Raw genomic sequence first — 20,278 nt, forward strand, 5'->3', positions numbered from 1 at the left:
CGCAGGGCGGGCGGGGCAGGGCAGGGCAGGGCAGGGGCGGCTCCGGGCCGGGAGGCGGTGGCTCCGCGCGGCTGAGGCGGCCGAGCCGCGCGTGCCCAGCCCGGCGGGCGCAGCGCAGGCGCCCGGGGCCGCCGGCGGTGGCGGCCATGGAGCGGAAAGGTGAGCGCGGCGCGGCCTCCATCGCCCCGCGGGGCCCCCGCAGGGCCCGCCGCCCTTCACGCCTCTCTCTCCTTCTCTCCCTCAGTGCTGGCGCTGCAGGCCCGGAAGAAGCGGACCAAAGCCAAGAAGGACAAGGCCCAGAGGAAGTGAGTGCGGCCGCGTCTCCCTTCGGGCGGCATCTCCCGCCGGCACCGCCGCCTCTTTGTTCCCCCGGCCCTCCCCGCGGGGAAAGGACTGCGGGGCCCGGCGGCCCGGAGGGTGCTGGGGGCAGAGGAGCGTGCGGGCCCCGCGGTCGGGCGGGTTTTTAACCGGAGTTAACCGAGCGCACGTTTCGGGAGCGGAGCCGGCGCAGCGCGTGGCCCGGGGCGGCCGTTTTGCCGCCCGCCTCTGGCCGGTTCCCCTCGCCGGCTCCGCTCCTTGGGCCGGCCGGGGAACGGCAGACCCTGCCTTCCCTGCTTCTCCCCGAAACCCGGCCGTGGGGCTGCCCTGGTGCTCAGGGACGGATGCTGGGCTGCCCTTGCCGGCTCCCCTTGGCCGCGGGCTGTAGCTCGCACGGAGTTGTCAGCGTCCCCTCTCTGCAGTCCCCGGGGCACTTCAGCAACTGCCGCCTTTGGGAACCGGCTTCTCTCCACTCTCTCCCCACTCTTGACTCTCTTTCTCCCTGAGATTTCCTTTTTTTTCTTGCCGAAAGAATGCAAGTGGTGTGTTGTTTACTTCGTTCTCTAACTTTGATGCTCTCGTGTGGCTTCTTTCTCACCGCAGGAATGTCACGAGTCTCTATGTGTGGGGAACTTTTGGAGGCAGATGTAGAAATTAGAAGAACTCGAGTAAATACTAAACAGTGTCAGCAGGCTGCACTAAGTGCTCTGTTCAGTGCTGCCCATGGATCCCTTTCTACTGAAAGGTGATGTCAGGCCTAGAGCTGGTTCTGTATCCTCCATAAAATGCTGCTTATTTCTGTGAAATCTCTGGTGACTCAGGATGATTTTATTTGAAGGTGCCTAGGATCAAAGATAGTAAGGCTAAGGCTTTGGGGGTGGCAGTTGGAGGGTATTTTCTTTAGGCCTAGAGTAATGCTTTCTCAGACAAATCACAGGGATTTAAAATATTTTTTTCTTGTTGCCTTCAGCCAAGAGTCAGTGGTTTTGAGATGGGGCTTTTGAAGAGTGAGGAGCCTTAACCGAAATATTTGGGAGACGTGCATTATGGTTCCATGCCCTTCCATAGGTGTTCTTGGTATTCCTTGAAGGTAGCATTAGGACAAATTTTGAATGCTCTCCTCCTCCTCCTCTAATTTTTGTATGAATAATCCATTGTCTAATTCTGTACTTGTTACTGTTTTTTCCTTTCTCTAGCTGCAGACCAGCAATAGTGACTCTGCCAACAGAGTTCACAGTGCAGCTGGGAAGGTTAATTTCTGTGTAGATTTTGAGCTTGCTGGATGATAACTCTCAGAGCTGGCATGTTGGGGCTTTTTAATGATTCTTTTTTTAACCACATATTCAGGACAGGTTAAATGCACTGCTGGTTAGCTCTTGATTTTGCCACTCACCTTGATTTGAGTGCAGAGCCATGTTATTTGTCAAATGCTGTGTTTATATTCTTGCACTTGATGCTTCAACTCTTTTCTCTGCTACCCTAAGTTTATTAGATTGTATCTCAGAAATTAAAGAAACTTGCATGTGCTTTATGCTGTGCAATTAAATGAACTCACTGTCAGCCTCTAACTTCAGGTCCAGTTCCACAATGTTTATTCTATTTAAATACAAAGCTGCTCTAGTTAAATCTTCTAAAATAGGCCTAACTGGGTTGTTTCATGACTTTCCATAAAATCTATACTTGAAACCACATGCAATGTGCTTTTAATATCTGATGTTCCATGATAGCTTACATCACACATGCAGTTTTTTTCTGTAATACATTTTTCTTTACATTTTCAGTAAATAGCATGAGACAACAATTTTAAAAGGTTGAGTTTAGTATTTTGAATTATTACATAAAATTGCAGAGAATGTTCTGAAGGGAGTAAAAATAATTCAAAATATCTTTCATTTTTAAAATGAATTACAGCTGCTTTAAGTTTACCTATAAACCTAATATCATTAAAAACAGAAAAAAAAAAACATTTAGAAAGGTTAAAAGAAACTGGAAAGTCACTTATTTTTTTCATCACCCAGTAGTTAATATTGCTGTTTGCTGGTTTAGATGAGACCAATCTAAACTGATGCTTTGCAGAAACACCTTGTAAATACTAATTACGATTCTGTGTATAAGCTTTTTTGTAGGAAATGAATATATATTTTTGAAATGAATATATATATTTTGAAATGAATATATATATTTTGAAATGAATATATATATTTGAAATGAATATATATTTTTATAGGAAGGTCAACCACTTTCTTAATTTTCTGCAAGTTCAGGATGATCCTATTTCTTTCACTCCTTCCTGTCTTACAAGTTTCTTTTTATATCAATGAAGTAGAGCATGCATTTATCCTTACACTCCTGTAGAAAGAGAGCAGGCAGAGTTTCTTGGAATTCTGAAGGTGAGAACCTGTAATTCCCATTGCCCTCATATTTTTTCATTCAGATACAGAAGTGATTATCAAGCCATGACAGGACACAACTGAAATTTGCTGGTTTCCATAGAAATCCCTTGGTTTGTGATAGCTGGGCTAGCAGACATCTCTACAAACAGCTTGTTAAGTGCTTGTGTGGGGGAGTGGGGATGGGAAGGAAGAAACTTGACTGCCTGTTATTTGTGTTTTAATACCTTTCTCATGTGAAAGCCAGTACTCATCTTCAAACTGAGCTCCCACAGATCTGCTAATCAAAAGTAGGTCTTGGTGCCTCTGAGTACTGGTATTTAAAAGCTAAATGTTTGACCATCTCCAGTCTTGTTTTAAGTTCTTGACAGTGGTGTTCCTGTAGCCCTGGGATGGGTGCTCTGTAGCAGCAAGTATTGTGAATCTGCCCTGCTGGCAGAAAACACCAGTTATTTACTCAGGAAAATGGGGATGCAACAGGGAATGACTTGCAATAATCACAAAATAACATGGATTGTGCACTCATAAGTCCCCCACCATCAATGATTTGTAATTCTCCCCAAAACAGTTGGAATTTCTTGAGCAGAAAGGCTGCATCCAAGCAGGAAAACACTTTGATCATTTCAGACCTGAATCATGCTGGAAGTTGTGTGAAGTTTCCATATTCATTGAGCGTGAGGTTTGCCAGCAGATCTGCGTGTGAGCTCTCATTCTCACTGGATGTGCCTTAACATGAAATTACAGGCACACTAAGAAATAGTAATGAGCTGCAGCCTGCAAGCATTCTTCCTTAAAGAGACATTGTCTGCATGCACAGATGTGGAAATGGGAGGGGGGTTTTTAAATCCTGGCTTTTCCCCATGCCATATGGAGCTTTTATCAAATGAAAACACGGAATCCTTAAGTGAGATCCTGCTGCACTGGGTGTGGAGCCCAGCAAACCTCTGGCTGCATGGTTGAGGTGGATCCTGGGGTGTGTTTGCAGTGCCTTTATCTGGTGCCTGCAGTGGGAGCTGGGTTTGTCATTCCTGCTGCCCTCACTGAGCTGAGTTTTGCTCGGGGGCGTTTCATGGCTGCAATTTGAGCTCGCCAATAAGGGGTGACACTGTTTATAAGGACTGTGTTGTAGGCTACTTAAAATTAGGAAAGCATTTCCCTTGGGTTTCCTGCAGATGGGCGGCATCTTTGCAAATTTCAAGGGAGAGGCAGACAGAGTAAGGAGAGTATCTTTTTTTGTTAGTATGTATTTAAGGATGATGGGTGTGACAAAAGCGATTCGACCTAAATGTACCTTGACTTCCTTGCTTGAGGGTGGAAGGAGTCTGCTTTTGTATCTATTCAAGGCAAGCAATGAGGTAGCATGGACAATGTTTCTGCTGTTTCAGGGACAAGGAAGAATCTTTTCTGTCCAAAACCGAGTTTTGAAGTCACTCTTAATGCTCTTGAATAGGAAAACCAAACACCTCCTTTCAAAATTTTTTTTTTAATGTATGTTATTGGAGCAGAGAGAACACATTCAGAGTTTGATGGTGAAGTTGAGTGTGGAGACTTTGTGTGTCTGGTAATTTATAGAGGGTGTCCTTCCTTCTCTGCAAGTCTGTAAGAACCCATATTGTGTGGCTGGGATTTCTTAATCATTTTTTGCCTTACTTTTTGTGTGTGGACCAGATAAATGATTCTCCTGCAAACTGGCAAGAGAATTCCACAGTGTTTTTCCAAATTGCTTTAACACCTTCTGTAAGGAGCAAGTGAGTGACTCAAATCTTAGCTCCTGCAAATAACTCTTCACCATCCCTGCTGTGCATTGCAGGGGTTGGGTGATATCTTCAGTGAACACGGAGCAAAATCTTGTCTGCAGTGGAAAATTTTGGATGTTTTTAGTTCCTTTTCTAATATGCACAGGTTTGGCAATGCTAAAGTATTAAAAGCATTCAAACTTGTGTGAGGTTTTAAGAGGAAAGTATTTTAGACATGCAAGTGGATAAAGACAATTTCTTAAACCTCTTGCTTTAAAAGTGCAGGGGCAGCATCATTGTGTCTTTCACTAATAAAGTCCTCCCTAGGAGAGAAATCTCTAAATTGTTACTTGCTCTGTCACATTGTTGGTGACTTGTTTCCCCTATCACTTACATAAACCAGCAGGATAAACAGGCACAGGAAATGGCTGGGAATTGTGCATTGTTGGAAGATGATGTTAAGTACCCGCTGCTGCTGTGAAAAATACTCAGTCCAACTTTTTAAAGAAGATTTGACTCCTTCTGCTTGTTTTGTCATTTTAAGCATAAAGGATAAGTTTTTCTTGTAACTCTGGAAGGGGAGGTGTGGAATTACATCAGAAAATTTATTTTTTCCTTTGAACACTCTTTGCCTGCTGAGTGATTGTGTTGGAATTCCTCTATCAAAAGGGTTGCTCTGTCGACAATTACCATGATCCTTGTCTTCATCCCAGCTTCGAATCCACTGGGCTATTGAATAGGCAAATAAAACCGGCTGGTTCAGGAAGATGAAACAAAGTATCTGCCTGAATTTCTAATTTCATTAGAGGGAAGAAGAGACACGTAGACATCAAGAGGAGGGGATGAATCTTTGTGCTCACCCCCCTGACAGGACTGAATTTGCAGGAGGATCAGCTGAGAGCAAGCCCCAGCCTTGCTGCACGGTCCTTCACCTGCAATGCAGTGCTGGGCAGCTGCAGCTGGGTGCTGGAGGCAAATCCCTCTTCTCCTTCACTCTTGCACAAAGCTTTGCTGCATTTGAGGAGAGCCAGCCCCTCTGCCTGCTGCTGATGTCCCCCTCCTTCCCCAGCACTGTGGTGTCTGACTTTTGATGGCTTTTTCGAAAACTATTGGGCTGTCTTCAGGAATATCTCTATCCATGGGAGGCCGTGCTTCTTGCAGGTAGGTTCCCCTCTTTAATTTTGTCTTGAGGATTTGCAGCTCTTCAAGGAATAAGGACTTTTGGGAGGGTCTCTCTAGATGTGGATTCACACGAATTCCATAGAAGACTTAGCATTTTACCTTAGCTTTTCTGTTTCCACAATGTTTTTCTTAAGTAAAATGTTGCTATGTAGTTGTGGAGAGACCCTGCAGATCCTGTTCATTCTGATGATTAATTAGCACAATGAGAGAGCAAAAGGAAAAGGTGATCACGGTGTTCTTCTGTAGATCAGAGGTGGCTAGAAAAGAAAAAAGTACCCTAGAACACTTGGTTTTTAATGTGTAAACAATCATTTAGTATAGGATTTTTATATACTTTATCGGCATTTTGCAATTTTGACAACAGCTGTTTCAGCTGTCATCTCTAAATCCCGGGCATGGATTTTTCTGCTGTCTTTAACAGCCTTTTGTGCCTTTTAGAGTCCTGTCTTTGTGAGCAAAGCAGACAGATGAGGCTTGTGCTTTTGTGTATATTTTTTCTTAGGTATTAATACATGTTCTGCACTGATTGATTCTCTCCTAATCTCTGTCTTGGGCTGACGTGGTCATTTCAGGGGAAGAACAGGGTGGTGTGTAATAACATCAAAGAAATTTTCACAGGAAGGCAAAAGAATGAGGTGTATTTTGGAGGTGATTTCATAAAGGAAATAGCACTGTAGAGATGTGTGTGACCTGAATTCAGCTTTTTTACATTCGCTGGTATCATAGACTCTAATGTAGAAGTGAAATGCTTTTGGATCCCCATGAAAGACTCAGCTGCAGACTCCAGGGTGTGTCGTGTGTGAGACTGCCAGGATTAGTCAGCCCCTTAGGAGGGGCACAGAAAGCTTCCAGGAGAATGGGCTTTGGTGCTTCCAGTAACTTCTTCCTCCATGCATGGAATTGCTGTTATTGAGAAGCCCTGGGACTGCAGAATGGTGTGATGTGTCTGTCTGCATCACTGCCACTTCAGGGCAATTCTCTTTAGAGTCCTTTTTAATCCCTTACATCCTGTTAAAGAAGTGAAAATCCTGAAACAGCACTGGGGAGAATTACTCTTTACTACACAGGTTATATGTGAGGTTCCTGGCTTAAAATCTCTGTCCAGCTCCCGTTCTCTTTACCCTGTCTATAGGATTTGTTGTCTATGAGCATCTAATCTCCCCTTCAACCATTCTGTCTGTGGCCATTTCTTGCCTTTGCTGCCTGCTCTTAATTTGGGGATAATGTGTGACTTTATTTGTATCTCAATTGTCCCAAAAAATGCAGCAATTTTAAAGAAGCTTTTTGACCTCTTAGACTTTCTGCACCCCCAACTGCAGGTTTCCTTCTTCCTACCCCTGACTTATAATTCAGTGACTAAAAAGTCTAAATACTAAATATCTCAGGGCTGGATCAAGCTGCAGGGTTCTTAATAGGAGTCTCATTAGCTTTGGTTTATGGTTTGAGACCACTAAGCTGCTCCTGAATTTAAAAAAACCTGCAGGACTTACTGACAGCAGCCTGAAAGTGTCTGGTGGTGGCTTGTGCCTGGTCATGACCTTTGTAGCTCTTCCTTGTTTAAATGAACTTGAGTTGGGGATTTTAAGCGGCTGCAAATTTGGTTATCATCTGGTTGGAACACAAGATTTCTCCCTTTTTATGCTGTTTAAGGTGGCTGTAGTTTGAGTGTGCTAGCAGGGTGTTTAATGTGTGAAGTCTCAGCAGAGTGCATGTGCAGTAGGTCAGTGCTGAACATTCATTCTACTCTATAACTGTTCCAAATGAAAATATTACATTTCCCCCATGGATTAAGATGAGTTAGTACAGCCCTATATGATGTGCAGGAGTCCAGCTCAGGACTAAACTGTGAAAATTGCATCTGAGGGCCTGCCTGTGTTGCTGACATAGCCACGGGGTGGGCAGTTCTTCCTCCTTGCAGCAAAATGAGCTGAATTTGAAGGAGGGTGCTGGAAGGCACCAGTGTTATCTGCTGCTTCCCTGCAACAATAGTTTCAATACAAGAAACTTCCGTTAATTCACTGCTGGGAACTCTCTGTGAGGAATGTTATCTGAGCCTGTGTGTCATTGCTCTAGTGAAGTTTGCTGCCCACTTCTTTGGACAACTCCAGCTTTTTTTAATATCTCGTGCTTCTGAGGAAAGGGAACTTAATGTTGATATCTTGCAGTACTTTGCCCTTAAATCCTGCCAAAGCAAGTGGTCTGTAGGCATTGTTTTCATTACAAATGTTTGCTTTGTACAGGGGTATCTTGAATATTTGTAGGCATTTCATTGTTCCCTGTAACGCTTTGTAAAGTAAATAAATTACCTGATTTTGGTATTAGCCTTTCATGAGCAGTTTGGCTGTGATCAGTGTGATGCCATGACAGAGCTGAGGTATGGGAGATGTTTTATTTGGGGAGCACAGGCTGTGTGTGAGGGCATGGAGGTGGCCTTTGCTGACATGGCCTTCACAAGCAAGAACTCAGAGTAGCACATTTGATGGAAAGTTAAACACATAAAATGAACACTTTTATTTATTATTGTGGGAGTGAAAAGCCTCCTCCACCACCTTAGTGCCTGATTCCAATCCCTCTGCAATCACAAGCTCTCGGGAGGGTTTAGTGAACATCTGCTCTGTGTCCTCCCACTCTCCCTAGTTCAGACAACTGTAATAAACTTTGGGTCTCGAGTGAAGAGATGAGCTAAAAATGCAGCCAGCCCCTTGAGAACAGGAGAAATAAATGTCAAGATTAGGGGCTCTAGTGTTCTAAAGTGTTAGAAGGAGAAGGAGTGTTAAATATTCATTTGACCTTGAATGTCAAAGGAACAAACGGCCACAAGTTCTAAAACACTGGTTAACTTTTTTTTTTTTCCCAAAAGAGAGTAAAAACTAATTGATGTTAGTCTTTAAAATAAAATTAATCAATATTTAAATTTTCAACTTTACCTAGGATAACAAAATATAAATCTGCTTTAGAGAAAGGCAGAGAAGGGATTCAGTGGCCAATATTTTGGTGGGATCACTAAGCTTTTAAATCTGTCTTGTTTGGGCTTTGCTTGGTTCCTCTATGCAAGCAGATCTAGGGCATTAAGGTGCATTTCTCACTAGTATGCAAAGAATTATTTCTGGCTACTTTTAGGTTAGGAATAAAAGCACTGCTGGTGTTCTGTGTGTGAGAGATGTGCACTGTGATCTGTGTGTCAGAGATGCAGTGTGATCTTTGTGTTTGACATGCACTGTGATCTGTGTCAGAGGTGCAGTGTGATCTCTGTGTGTGTGACATGCCCTGTGATCTCTGTGTGTCAAATGCAGTGTGATCTGTGTCAGAAATGCCCTGTGATCGTGTGTGTGACATGCAGTGTGATCTCTGTGTGTGTGACATGCAGTGTGATCTGTGTGACATGCAGTGTGATCTGTGTCAGACATGCAGTGTGATCTGTGTCAAATGCTGTGATCTCTTTCAGACCCGACACCCAGCACCGCAGCCTTGCTGCTCAATCCGAGAGTGATCTTCCAGAGCAAGAGGAGGAAATCCTGGGATCAGATGATGATGAGCAAGAGGATCCAAATGATTACTGTAAAGGTGAGCATTTGCCTATTTTAAGATGCATGATTTTCAATGCAATCAAGGAATCCCCTCCATTTCCCATTTGCTGTAGAGAATGAACATAAACTCCCTCTTACATTAAGAGTACTTTGAAACTGAATGATGATAATAACATTTTTCAAGCCAACATGAAATGGAGAAGGTGGTCTCCAAGTTTCCCTCTGTTATCAGTCAGGATTTGAGTTGCAGAACTGTTTTTAATGCATAATTTTAAAGCTGTTAACTTTTCCTCTGTGCCAGAGGGCTTTCAATATTGATAAAAGCAAGTAGGCATCTAATTCTTTTTTTATTTCAATGTAAAAGGGACAAAAATATTTTTCATATTCTTTGGGTTTTCTTTTGAAGATCAGGTCATTATCTTGATATCCATTCTTCAGAAAAATTTGTTTCTGCAGATAGCCTTCCCCTGTTTCTCTGAGCAGAAATGAAATATAGAGCAAATGAAAACACCAAATCACAACAACTTCTCTTTGTTCTGTTTTCTGCCAGTTCCATCTTTGGCTTTTCATGTTTTTGCTTCTGTGATGGAATCCCCCTGTACAGTCAGTAGCTTGGGAGATATGAAGGGTGCAGAGGAGACTTTGCTGTTTTCAGTGGCAGAGTGCCTTCCAGTCAGATCTTGGTCGCAGTTCCAAGTTCCATTTCCAGATCTTGGTTACCTCTTTCATGTTCTGGGCTCAGAGCATACAAAAGCAATGCTGATATTTAGCTGGAAGATTCTGTTACCGTCACAACCTGTGTTTTCCAGAGCTGGTCAGCCTAGCGGACTTGCAGGTGTTTTCACTGAGGAAATATTTAGTGGTGCTGCAGTGATTGTGATGCTTGTTCCCCACACCTGCTCTCTGGTTCCTGTGTTTCTCCAGGGGGTTACCACCTTGTGAAAATAGGAGATCTCTTCAATGGACGCTACCACGTGATTCGGAAGCTTGGATGGGGTCACTTCTCCACCGTGTGGCTGGCTTGGGACATCCAGTGAGTGCTGCTGTTCCTGCCAGGCATGCCCAAACCTGAGCAGAAAACATCCTTTTACTTTTAGATAAAAGCACAAAGCATTAGCTGTCCACATCCCAGAACAGGAGTTTCTTCTGATACTGTGCATGCAAGTGTGTGGGAGGGACTTAACAGGACAAACCATATCTGTGGGAAGAGTTGTGTTCAGTCTCTGACCTATTTTTCCATGTTTTGAGAAATGACTAACACCATTCTTTTGTTAAAAAAAGACTCAAAGGCAGTCTTTTGAGTGTTTAAACCTTATTTTTCCATGATGCATGAAATAAACTCTCTAGCATGCAAAAGAATTGGGATAATTCTGGAGAATAAGTTCTTTGTATGAGCATTAACAGCTCCCAATTTACTTGCCATGTGTGCACAGAGGGAGGAGATTTGTGGCAATGAAGGTGGTGAAGAGTGCAGAGCACTACACAGAAACAGCACTGGATGAAATCAAATTACTGAAATCGGTGAGTGCCTGAGATGGGCTCAGTTTTATTTTACTATTTTTTGTTTTTTCTATTTTGGGGAGTTTTCATTTGTCACATGCTTGATACTTCCAGATCATCAAGAATTTGTGTAGGAAGCAAAGAGTGCAGTGGATGTGACATCACAATAACCTCTTTTTCTGCAGGTCCGCAACAGCGATCCAAACGATCCCAGCAAAGAGAGAGTTGTTCAGTTATTAGATGACTTCAAGATTTCAGGAGTGAACGGTTCCCGTATCCTTTTGTGGAATAAAAGCCAAGAATTGAAAAGATGGGAGTTTCTTGGGCAGCTGCCCTGCTTTGGCAAGCAATGCCCAGGCATCCCTTTTCCTGCCCAGGGAAAGCTGTAGGAGGATCTGCCTCCAAACTGCCTGCTGAGCTCACATCCAGAGTGATGATTCAGTCTGGTGTCACTTGTGTCAGCACTGCCTGGTTGTGCTTTTCGTGTTCTGCCACCAGTTTGTGAATCAGGACTGAGTGGCTGTGTCAGAGGTACCCCTGAGGTAGGAGAGCCCATCTACCTCAACCCCTCAATTTTGCAAGTAGCCTGTTAAGAACCTGTTATTTCAGTACAGCATGTTAAAATCAGTAGCTGAAAATAGCACATGAGCCATCTATAACTTGAAAATAAGCTTGGCTATCTAGTTATGGAAACATCTTACTTTGTAATTTATCAGCATTGTTAGGATGGTTGCAGTGTATTGCTTTGACAGTGGGAACAGCCTTCTCAGAGGCAGTGATTTGTAACAAGTGCTAATAATGGATCCTCCAAGTTTGAAAGTTGGACTTTTGTGCATTGTTTTCACTTTGAGATAAGTTAAATTTTATTTCAGTGAGAATTGCTGGGCTGCTTGAGAGAATTGAGCTGCAGATTATAAAAAGTAGACCCATAATGCATTTTCTGTAAATTTTTTTTTCTGAGTAAATTTTGATTTGAGCTTATATTTCTTCCACTCTTGTGAAAGTGTATGCTTTCTGCCAGTGTAGATGAAAAGCACCCTAATAAACTCGTAGAAGTTTGGCTTCATTGTACTGAATATGTCACTGGAGTGACTGTGGCTGTTGAGATCTTAGAGCTCAAAAGCAGATCATATAAATATATTTGAAATCCAGGCTTATCAAAAGTTTGTTTTGCTGGTAAAGAGGCAAAGGAGGGCAAAGAAAGTGACTTTATTGGTCTGAAGATTACTTATGAAATGGAAATTTTATTATCTTTTCAGGTAATGCTGGTACAGAGAGATCTGGCACTGAGTTTTGCCCGGGGCAGAAGCGTAGGCTGTTCCAAAACATACAGTAAATAATAATGTGCATTTGTGCAACTGGCTCCCACTCAAAGCAGGAGGTTGCTACTGCTGCAGTGAGACCTTTGTGCAGCTCCATCCCTCTGTATTTTATTTTATTTTAGGTAATGACACTGTTGTGTAGGAGAGAATGATGCTGTTGAGGAAGGCAAGCTGTGTCAGAAGGATGAGGGTTCTTTAACATAAAGTGCCCAACTGGTCTGGATTTCTTTTGGTCCTCATTCCTGGGAATTTGGGGCTCCCTGGGTCTGGATGTCGGGGTTTTTCCTTGATTCAGTTCCAGATATCTGTATGGTGTTTGAGGTTCTAGGGCATCACCTCCTGAAGTGGATCATCAAGTCAAATTATCAGGGTCTTCCTCTCCCTTGTGTCAAAAAAATCATCAAACAGGTAAGTTCCAGTTCTGACTGCACTCTTCCTCTTGACCCAGTTAAAAATCTTTCACTGCTCTTTCTCAAATCCAAGGAAACAAAACTTAAAAATCCATGGTATCTCCTTCGTGCAACAAAATACTCTTGGGTTAGTACTTTTCTCTACTGTAAGCCCCTTCTGCTGCAGATAGTTGTTTTCTGACACTTCAACTGTGATGGTTTTTGCTTTTAACCTCTTCTTACCTCAGTCATTCCTCATAAGTGAAGTATTTTTTAAAGATGTCCCAGTAATCACAGTGCCTGATGATGGGAAGAGCAGGAGAAACTGGTTCTCCCTACTGGGTGGGAGCCTAAGAGAAACACCTCTCTACATGGGAGGTGCAGGGGAGGAGGAGGAAAGTGTGATTTTATTGTGGAGTATTAAAATTAGATTTTTCACCTGTGGTAAGTTAAGCTCTGAGGGTAAATAGAGTATCTTTAAATGGTAGCTGAAATCTGTATGCAAATCTGTTATTGTGGAACTGGGTTGTAACCACTGATCACACCAGCTCTAACCTGGAGCATTCTCAGACACACCAACCCTTTCATTGGCCATCCTAGGCACTTTGGCATTTTCACTTTGCTCTCAATTAGATTGTGTAATGGCTGACTTCCTTCTCCCTTGCCTGCAGGTTCTTCAGGGTCTGGATTACTTGCATACAAAGTGTAGAATCATCCACACAGATATAAAGCCTGAGAACATCCTGCTGTGTGTCAATGACCAGTACATTCGCAGGCTGGCTGCAGAGGCAACAGAGTGGCAGAGATCTGGGGCTCCCCCACCATCTGGCTCTGCAGGTGGTTTTTATTTTCTTTTTCTTTTATTTTTTCCCCTGAAAATTGATGCTGTTTCTCCCACATACCCCCAAATCATCACTAAGGAAAACTTCCTGAGTATAGTGGAACAATAATGCAAGTAACCTTTTGAAAACCTGAGTGTAAATTGGGAAATTAGTCATAAATTGTAACTCAGATGATGGGGAAGGCAGTTTGTGTCAGAAAACAAGAGGGAGGATAAATGCTCCCTGGAGCCTGCTTTTAACAACAGCTATTAGAGAATTCTGTGAATTCTGTAATCTGGCACTGGTAAAGTCAGTCTTATTTAGCACAATGTTGATGCATTCAATATGGAACTGGTGTAAAAATGTGGCAAAATTCTCATATTTCCTTCAAAAGTTTATTACCTTTCATTGCATGATGCTGGAAATGCATTTGATGAGAGTTTCAACAAGATGAGTTACCTGGAAAACAGTAACAAAACCAGCTGCCTTGACATGCAAACATCCTTAAAGATCTGAGGGCAAATTCTCTTGTGTTCCTCCTCAGAATATCAGTCTGTAGTTGTGTGTACTTTTCAAAAACCACTGCAGTGTGTATGGGAAGGCTCTGTCAGTCATAATCTTACAACACCAACATTGAGCTGAACTGATCACAGCATACCTTAGCTTAAGGAAGCTCCCTTAAGTTTGGTATTTTAATGCTTTGATTTGCATTTTCATTTGGGTAGGATGCATAATACATGCAGTAAATGAAGCTACATGGCAGGAAGTGTTTGATATCAGTCAAGCAAGTCTCCTGTCTGAAACCTGAATTATGCATTTGCTCATTTGATGTTTTTATCATTTTTTTTATTGTTGTGTTTTTGTAGAGAAATGAGCCTTCAAAATCACATTTGCTGATATCATTAAAATGTTGTTATCAGACCACATAGGAAAAATTTACCTTAACATCAGAATGCAGTTGCAGTTTTTGAGTACAGCCATACTGATTTACTGATCTTCCTTTCCCTTTCAGTGAGCACTGCACCACAGCCTAAACCAGTAAGTGTAAAAGCTTTTACCTGTAAGTATGCATCCACTGGTAGTATCTCCTGCACTGTTTCATAATCCAGTCAGCATTAAGAGAGAACACTCTGATATCAGAAGAAAAAAGTGTGATTTGTGTTTGGCATAGGCATCAGGTTCCATGCTGTCTTGGACTTGTAAATGGTGTTAGTTCATTTATCACCAGAACAAGGAGTTCTTGTGGTGATCTCAAGGTCTGTTGAGAAAATGACTGTTCTGTGGAGTCTGAGATCTCCCTCACTTGGAGAATAATGTTGGTTTTTCAGGTCAGGGCAAAAATGCACTGGTAAGAGCCATAGACAAGTGGTTCAAAACCCAGAACAGCTGCTTTTTATCTGGGAGAGGAGCTGTCCCCAGCATGTTCATCATAGACTGTTTCCTCAGCTCTAAGATAAACTAAACCTTGGTGCATTTTAAATTTATTGAAGTATAAAATGTTAAGTCCAATTTCTCCGCTTGCTTCTGCGTAGGCTGACAAAATGTCAAAGAATAAGAAAAAGAAGTTGAAAAAGAAGCAGAAAAGACAGGCTGAGTTGTTGGAGAAGCGAATGCAAGAGATAGAGGAGATGGAGAAGGAAGCAAACCCTGAGCAGACACAGCCTGAAGAGGAGGAAGAAGCTCAGACTCCTGTGGAAATGCTCATAAAAGTCAGCCCATCCGAGGAAAGTATCAACAAAAAGCCAGGTATGGACCTAAAGCATTGCCAGCATGGCATGGACAGTGTTGTCCCATGGGTGTGAGGAGGGTGTACCTTTAGACCTAAAGCATTGCCAGCATGGCATGGACAGTGTTGTCCCATGGGTGTGAGGAGGGTGTACCTTTAGACCTAAAGCATTTCCAGCATGGCATGGACAGTGTTGTCCCATGGGTGTGAGGAGGGTGTACCTTTAGACCTAAAGCATTGCCAGCATGGCATGGACAGTGTTGTCCCATGGGTGTGAGGAGGGTGTACCTTTAGCAGAGGTGGCTGTTGTCATTTCAGCTGGGAAATCTCCTGTTCCAGTCTGAGTGAATGGCTGTGTTCAGTTCCATTTACTCCCTCCCTCTCAGCCTGCCCTTGAACACCTTCCAGCTATTTATTAAGACATATCCTGCTACATTCTCATTTTCCCCTCTTGCAGCAGAAGCCCTTGGACAGGAGGGATCTAATCTCATGGAAAGCAATGTGGTGGAAAAAGACGCTCCAGAAATCAACTGCAACGGGGTGATCCCCATGACAGAGCTGACAGACTCTGGGAACGAGGGCTCCGTGCGCCTCGAGGACGACCTGCACAACGCCAATGACTGTGGCAATGCCTGTGACAATGCCCCTGGCACACAGAGCACTGAGAACTTGCACGGCTCTCATTACACCCAGCACAACAATGACTCAGAGGCCGGGCCCCAAGAAGCAGTGTTGGACTTGTTTGTGCCCTTGGTTCCGGAGGATTCCATGGTGTGCCAGCCCATCCCCAGCCAAGAGCAGGCGCTGAACGAGCAGGGCATCAACAATTTCCAGGAAAGCATCAGGACAGAGATCCCTTCAGAGGATGAGAATGAGACTAACAGCCCGACAGACAACAAAGGTATAAGAGGAATCTTGTAAGGAAGGGCTCCTTGATGTGGGAGATTTCTTACAACGCTTCATGATATGAACAGAAATGTGCATTTTCTAGGCTGAAGGGATCAGAACCACCTGTTTGAGAGTTTTCCTTCCAGGAGTAATTAACCTGACAATCATACTCCAAGTTGTTTGCTGTTTGTAGGTGCTGGTTGTAGTTGTACCTCAGTTTTGACTTTGGAGTGCTTAAATATTCCTACTTTTTAAAAACACCTGTGCCTTTGGTTTTCAGTGGAGGAACATTTCCTCCTTTGAATCAGGTGCTGCTTATATGATTTCCATTAAGCCTACAGATTGTCATTTGCTGTTAAATTAATATGATCAGTGTGTTCTGACAGTTTGGTTCTTAATATGGAGCAAAGGTAACTTATCTCTATAAATCAAGATGGGTAAACGTTTTCCCACAAAACTTTGTTTTTCCCAGTGTAGGGAAAGAAACCAAATTTCTTTAATGCTTTTATTTAAACATGATTTTCTTCAGAGTGAAAAAATTGTGTCTTGTAAGTTTGGGAGAAAATAAGGCATGAAATAGTGTACAGCAATTGAAACACATTCCAGGGGTGTGTGTGTTTAATATGAATTGGTAAAATTGTCCATTTTTACATCTTTGTATCCTTGCCAGGTGATAAATATTTGCTTGGAGAAGGAGGGTAAAACTACCATTTGTATTTACTAAGAAAAGTATTCTAGCATTTTCTTGCCCACAGTACCACTAGGGGAGTTATATGGATGAAAAGTAACAAGAGAAATTTGGATTTTGAAACTTGAACTGCACTTTGCTGGATGCCTCTGCTAGGTTACTGACATCTTCTCACAGCCCTCTCCCAAATTTACAGCTTCAAACTCTCCCAAATTTTTGGTTCAGAGGTACAGCTGGATGCCATTTAGTGACTCAATACTTTTGTTCTCCATTGTGTCACTCAATTTTCCCAGTTTTTCTTTAAGCTCTTGTAATTGTGTTGCAGCAGTGAGTGATGGGTATGCCAGAAAGATGCTGTAATTTGGGGACCCTTCCTTCCAAAATTTAGGAAGGCTTAAGGGGGGTTGTGAGCTTTGTTTTGTTTCTGGCAATGCCCTTATTTCAACAGGGTTTGTTTATTTTTTTTTTTTAATATAGACAGGCTGTGCAAAAATGCTGGGAAATAGTCAGTGTTGCATATGCTCATTTATCCTTCTGCTTAATGACACCAGTTGGGTCTTGATGATGTTGTTGATAGTGCAGAGTGATGCTCATTTTTATACCCAGGCATCAGGGAGGGAACAGTTCTGATCCATCAGGAAAACTTCCTTGCTGGGGAGAGGTTGATGGGATTTGGGTGACAGATGGTGACACTGCCTATGAAGCTTTAATCAGCTGTTGTACACATTGCCTCTAGGAAAATCAGCTGCTGGGAATTTCCTTCTTAATCCTCTTGAGCCCAAGAATGCAGATAAGCTCAAAGTGAAGATAGCTGACCTAGGAAATGCCTGCTGGGTGGTAAGTTTGGTCTTTTCACATTGACTTTTTAAAGCTGCAGATTCAGTCAGTTTGCCAAGATGGAAAATAATCTGTAAAACATATCCTTAGAGCTGGCTGTGAAAGCAGTGACAGTTTGAAACTATGACAGGGAAAAAAGGAGGGAAAGCAGGGACACAAATAAAGAAATGGTTCTCTAAACACAAGATTTCAGGCCATGCTTTGGGTGCCTCACTGGCATTTGGTTACTTCTTACAGGGCTGAGCTGTGTCACACACAGAGTGTAGAAATCTGCTCTGGGAAACTGCTGAAGGAGTTTCTGAGTCTCCAGGAGAGCCTACAAGGTTACAAACAATTGCTCTGATGTGCTGGTTCTGTAGCTTGTCAGACCATTGCACATGAAAGAGACTCACACAATGAAACTCCCAAGTTTTATTCTTTGATGGTTGTGCTGTGCTGCTTTCAAATGTTTGATATTTCAAACAGAAGACATATCTCTTTTTACTTGGCTTCTAAAATGGCAAATCACTTCAGGTCTGTTGGGAGAGATGAGTCTCAGCTCAGAATTGCAGTCAGGGTGGCAGTGCCTGGCAAGGTGATTTCTCATCTGCTTTAAGGTAGCAGGACCATGGCCTGTCTGCCAGGACTGGGCAGGAGATGCTGCAGAGTCTTCCTTTATTCTGCTTTTGTGGCTTGCTTTCCTCTGAATTGCTGGGCTGTTTCACTTGGAGGAATATCTCATGTACAGCATTTAAACAGCACGTACAGAATATAAGGAAATAGGATGTATAAATACAAATGTAATAGTAATGAGCTTTGATCCACCCCAGCCTTCCAGGTTGTTGATTCTCCTCTTCTAAGCAGTCTTGAGCTGTTAATAAAACATTTCTTCTCCTTAGCACAAGCATTTCACTGAAGACATCCAGACAAGGCAGTACAGGTCCCTGGAGGTGCTGATAGGCTCAGGGTACAACACCCCTGCAGACATCTGGAGCACAGCCTGCATGGTGAGTCCTGCCAGCTGGGACCTTCCTGCTCTGCCCTCTGAGCTGCTGAGGGACTGGCAAAGATCCCTTACAAGTGTTCAGTCAACTTCCAGACTTGTTGAATAATAGATTTCCACATCAGAGTTGGTTTGTAAATTTATCTTTTTTTTTTCACCACATGTGGCTTCCCTTTTGAAGGTTTTGTTGTCCAGCATCAGCAGATTTCAAATATGACTGTACTTTGCTATCATGCTTTCTGGAAAAACAGGACAGCCAGGCAATTCTGAACACAATGCCTTTTTATATTAAAAAAAAAGCCTTTCTGCTGCATCTAGCACTGATTCACAGTGCCTTCAGTAGCATTTCTAATTTTAATCATCCTCTGCAGGTTTGGAATCGATGTTTAGTCTGAGTAATGCTGAGATGAGGAAGAAGCTGTTCCTTTAACAGCTGCCAAAAGTAGAATATGACAATGAAAAAAATCAGTCAAACCAGTTACTGCATGTGCCTCTTGAGTGTCTCCACTCTGTCTCTTCTACAAACCAAAGCTTGGGTTTTATAATTTAAACTTGGAAAAATAGACATTTTTGCTGTCTTGGAAAACAAGCTGGGATTTTGATGAATGAGGTAAAAGAAAATGCAGAAGGGTCTTGTTTTCTGTGCAGAGCATGTGGCCAGAATTACACAGAATTACACAGAATTACACATTGGCACCAGCAAACAATGGAATCAGGCACACTGTGTATTTTTTTCTTTTCATAAAGAAAATTGAGAATACAGAAGGTCAGGGGTGGTACAAGTTCAGTTGTACTGAAGGTCAGTTCTGAGTACAAGTGAACACAAAAGGGGTGAATGTGTTACAGAATTTAGGAGTGGTGAGTTGAAATGAGTGCAGATGTTTTTCTCATTTAAAACATGTTTTCATCTCTGCAGACAGATGTTCAGAGATTAACTGTTTGAGAAACATGGGAAAATTGGGGAGAGGGAACAATCCCAAAAAACCCCAAGCAAAACAAAACAAAACAAAATAACCAACCCCAGAAACTATAGTTTGGACATGGTGTTATTTTTGCAAAACTCTGAAGAGGAGGAGGAAAGGCTAAGCATGTGAAATACCTTAACTTTGTGGTTAACTGGTGGCCCTGCACCCAAAATTCATCCCAGGTGTGCCTATGATGCTGTTAATGCAGTTTTGAAAGCAGTGCAAACGGCACAGTTCAGGCTGTAATGGAATATTTAAGATTATAGCTGTTTACTGGAGTTTTGCAGGTTATTCTTTCCCACTGCTTTGCTTCTGGCCCACAGGGATTTGCAGAGTCAACCTGCAGCACATCTTGCAGTGTTTTGAGGTGATTTAATGTGCTCATTTCTGTTTGTTCAGGCCTTTGAGTTGGCAACAGGGGACTATCTGTTCGAGCCTCACTCTGGGGAAGATTACTCACGAGATGAAGGTTTGTTTGTCTCACTCTTTCCTTTCTAAAGTGGGGCTTGAAATCCAATGGTTGCCTCTTCAAAATGAGCCTTGTCTTACAAGTCAGCAATGCAAAAGCTCCTTGCAAAAGGATTATTTACCCAAATCAGCAGCAGCTGTGCTCAAGCCTCTGCAGTAAAACACTGTGCAATGAACTCCATGCTCTTGGTCTGGTGTTTTGCACTGCTCTTGCTGCTGGAGTCTCTACCTTGTGTCTCAAACTGACTGTGCCTCAAATTGCCTCTGTTTATTTTCCCCTTGCTCCTTGTTTTTGTTGTTGCTTAGTGTAACCTGGTTTCAGGTGGGTCTCCAAAGTAATTTTTAAGGGGTAGTGTCTTTATCCTCATATCCCAGAGCAGGAAACTAGCATAGAGAGGTTTTGTGTGGATGAATCTCATTGTCTTTTTGGTTTTTTTCACATGCAGATCACATTGCATTGATCATAGAACTTCTGGGGAAAATACCTCGCAAGCTCATTTTGGCAGGAAAATATTCCAAGGAGTTTTTCACCAAAAAAG

At 42.8% G+C, this 20,278-nt stretch overlaps 1 protein-coding gene across 4 annotated transcripts in view; it reads left to right on the forward strand.

The window, feature by feature from the left end:
* Positions 1–20,278, forward strand: part of SRPK1 (SRSF protein kinase 1) — a 23,413-nt gene continuing 3,135 nt past the window's right edge. Inside the window, exons 1-16 of one of the 4 annotated variants that reach the window (XM_077190612.1) lie at positions 91–159; positions 245–305; positions 922–1,063; positions 9,072–9,190; positions 10,078–10,186; positions 10,587–10,674; positions 10,839–10,926; positions 12,277–12,383; positions 13,036–13,201; positions 14,198–14,223; positions 14,718–14,931; positions 15,369–15,812; positions 17,224–17,324; positions 18,203–18,310; positions 19,671–19,740; positions 20,186–20,278. In XM_077190612.1, coding sequence (XP_077046727.1) covers positions 924–1,063; positions 9,072–9,190; positions 10,078–10,186; positions 10,587–10,674; positions 10,839–10,926; positions 12,277–12,383; positions 13,036–13,201; positions 14,198–14,223; positions 14,718–14,931; positions 15,369–15,812; positions 17,224–17,324; positions 18,203–18,310; positions 19,671–19,740; positions 20,186–20,278 — 1,873 coding nt within the window. In that variant the 5' untranslated portion in view covers positions 91–159; positions 245–305; positions 922–923. Of the gene's footprint in view, positions 160–244; positions 306–921; positions 1,064–4,764; positions 5,606–9,071; positions 9,191–10,077; positions 10,187–10,586; positions 10,675–10,838; positions 10,927–12,276; positions 12,384–13,035; positions 13,202–14,197; positions 14,224–14,717; positions 14,932–15,368; positions 15,813–17,223; positions 17,325–18,202; positions 18,311–19,670; positions 19,741–20,185 lie in introns of those variants that run through there. The other 3 variants (XM_054648905.2, XM_077190611.1, XM_054648906.2) reach the window with 3 other exon arrangements.

Source organism: Agelaius phoeniceus, chromosome 25 (assembly GCF_051311805.1).
Source record: "Agelaius phoeniceus isolate bAgePho1 chromosome 25, bAgePho1.hap1, whole genome shotgun sequence".
Lineage (NCBI taxonomy): Eukaryota > Metazoa > Chordata > Aves > Passeriformes > Icteridae > Agelaius > Agelaius phoeniceus.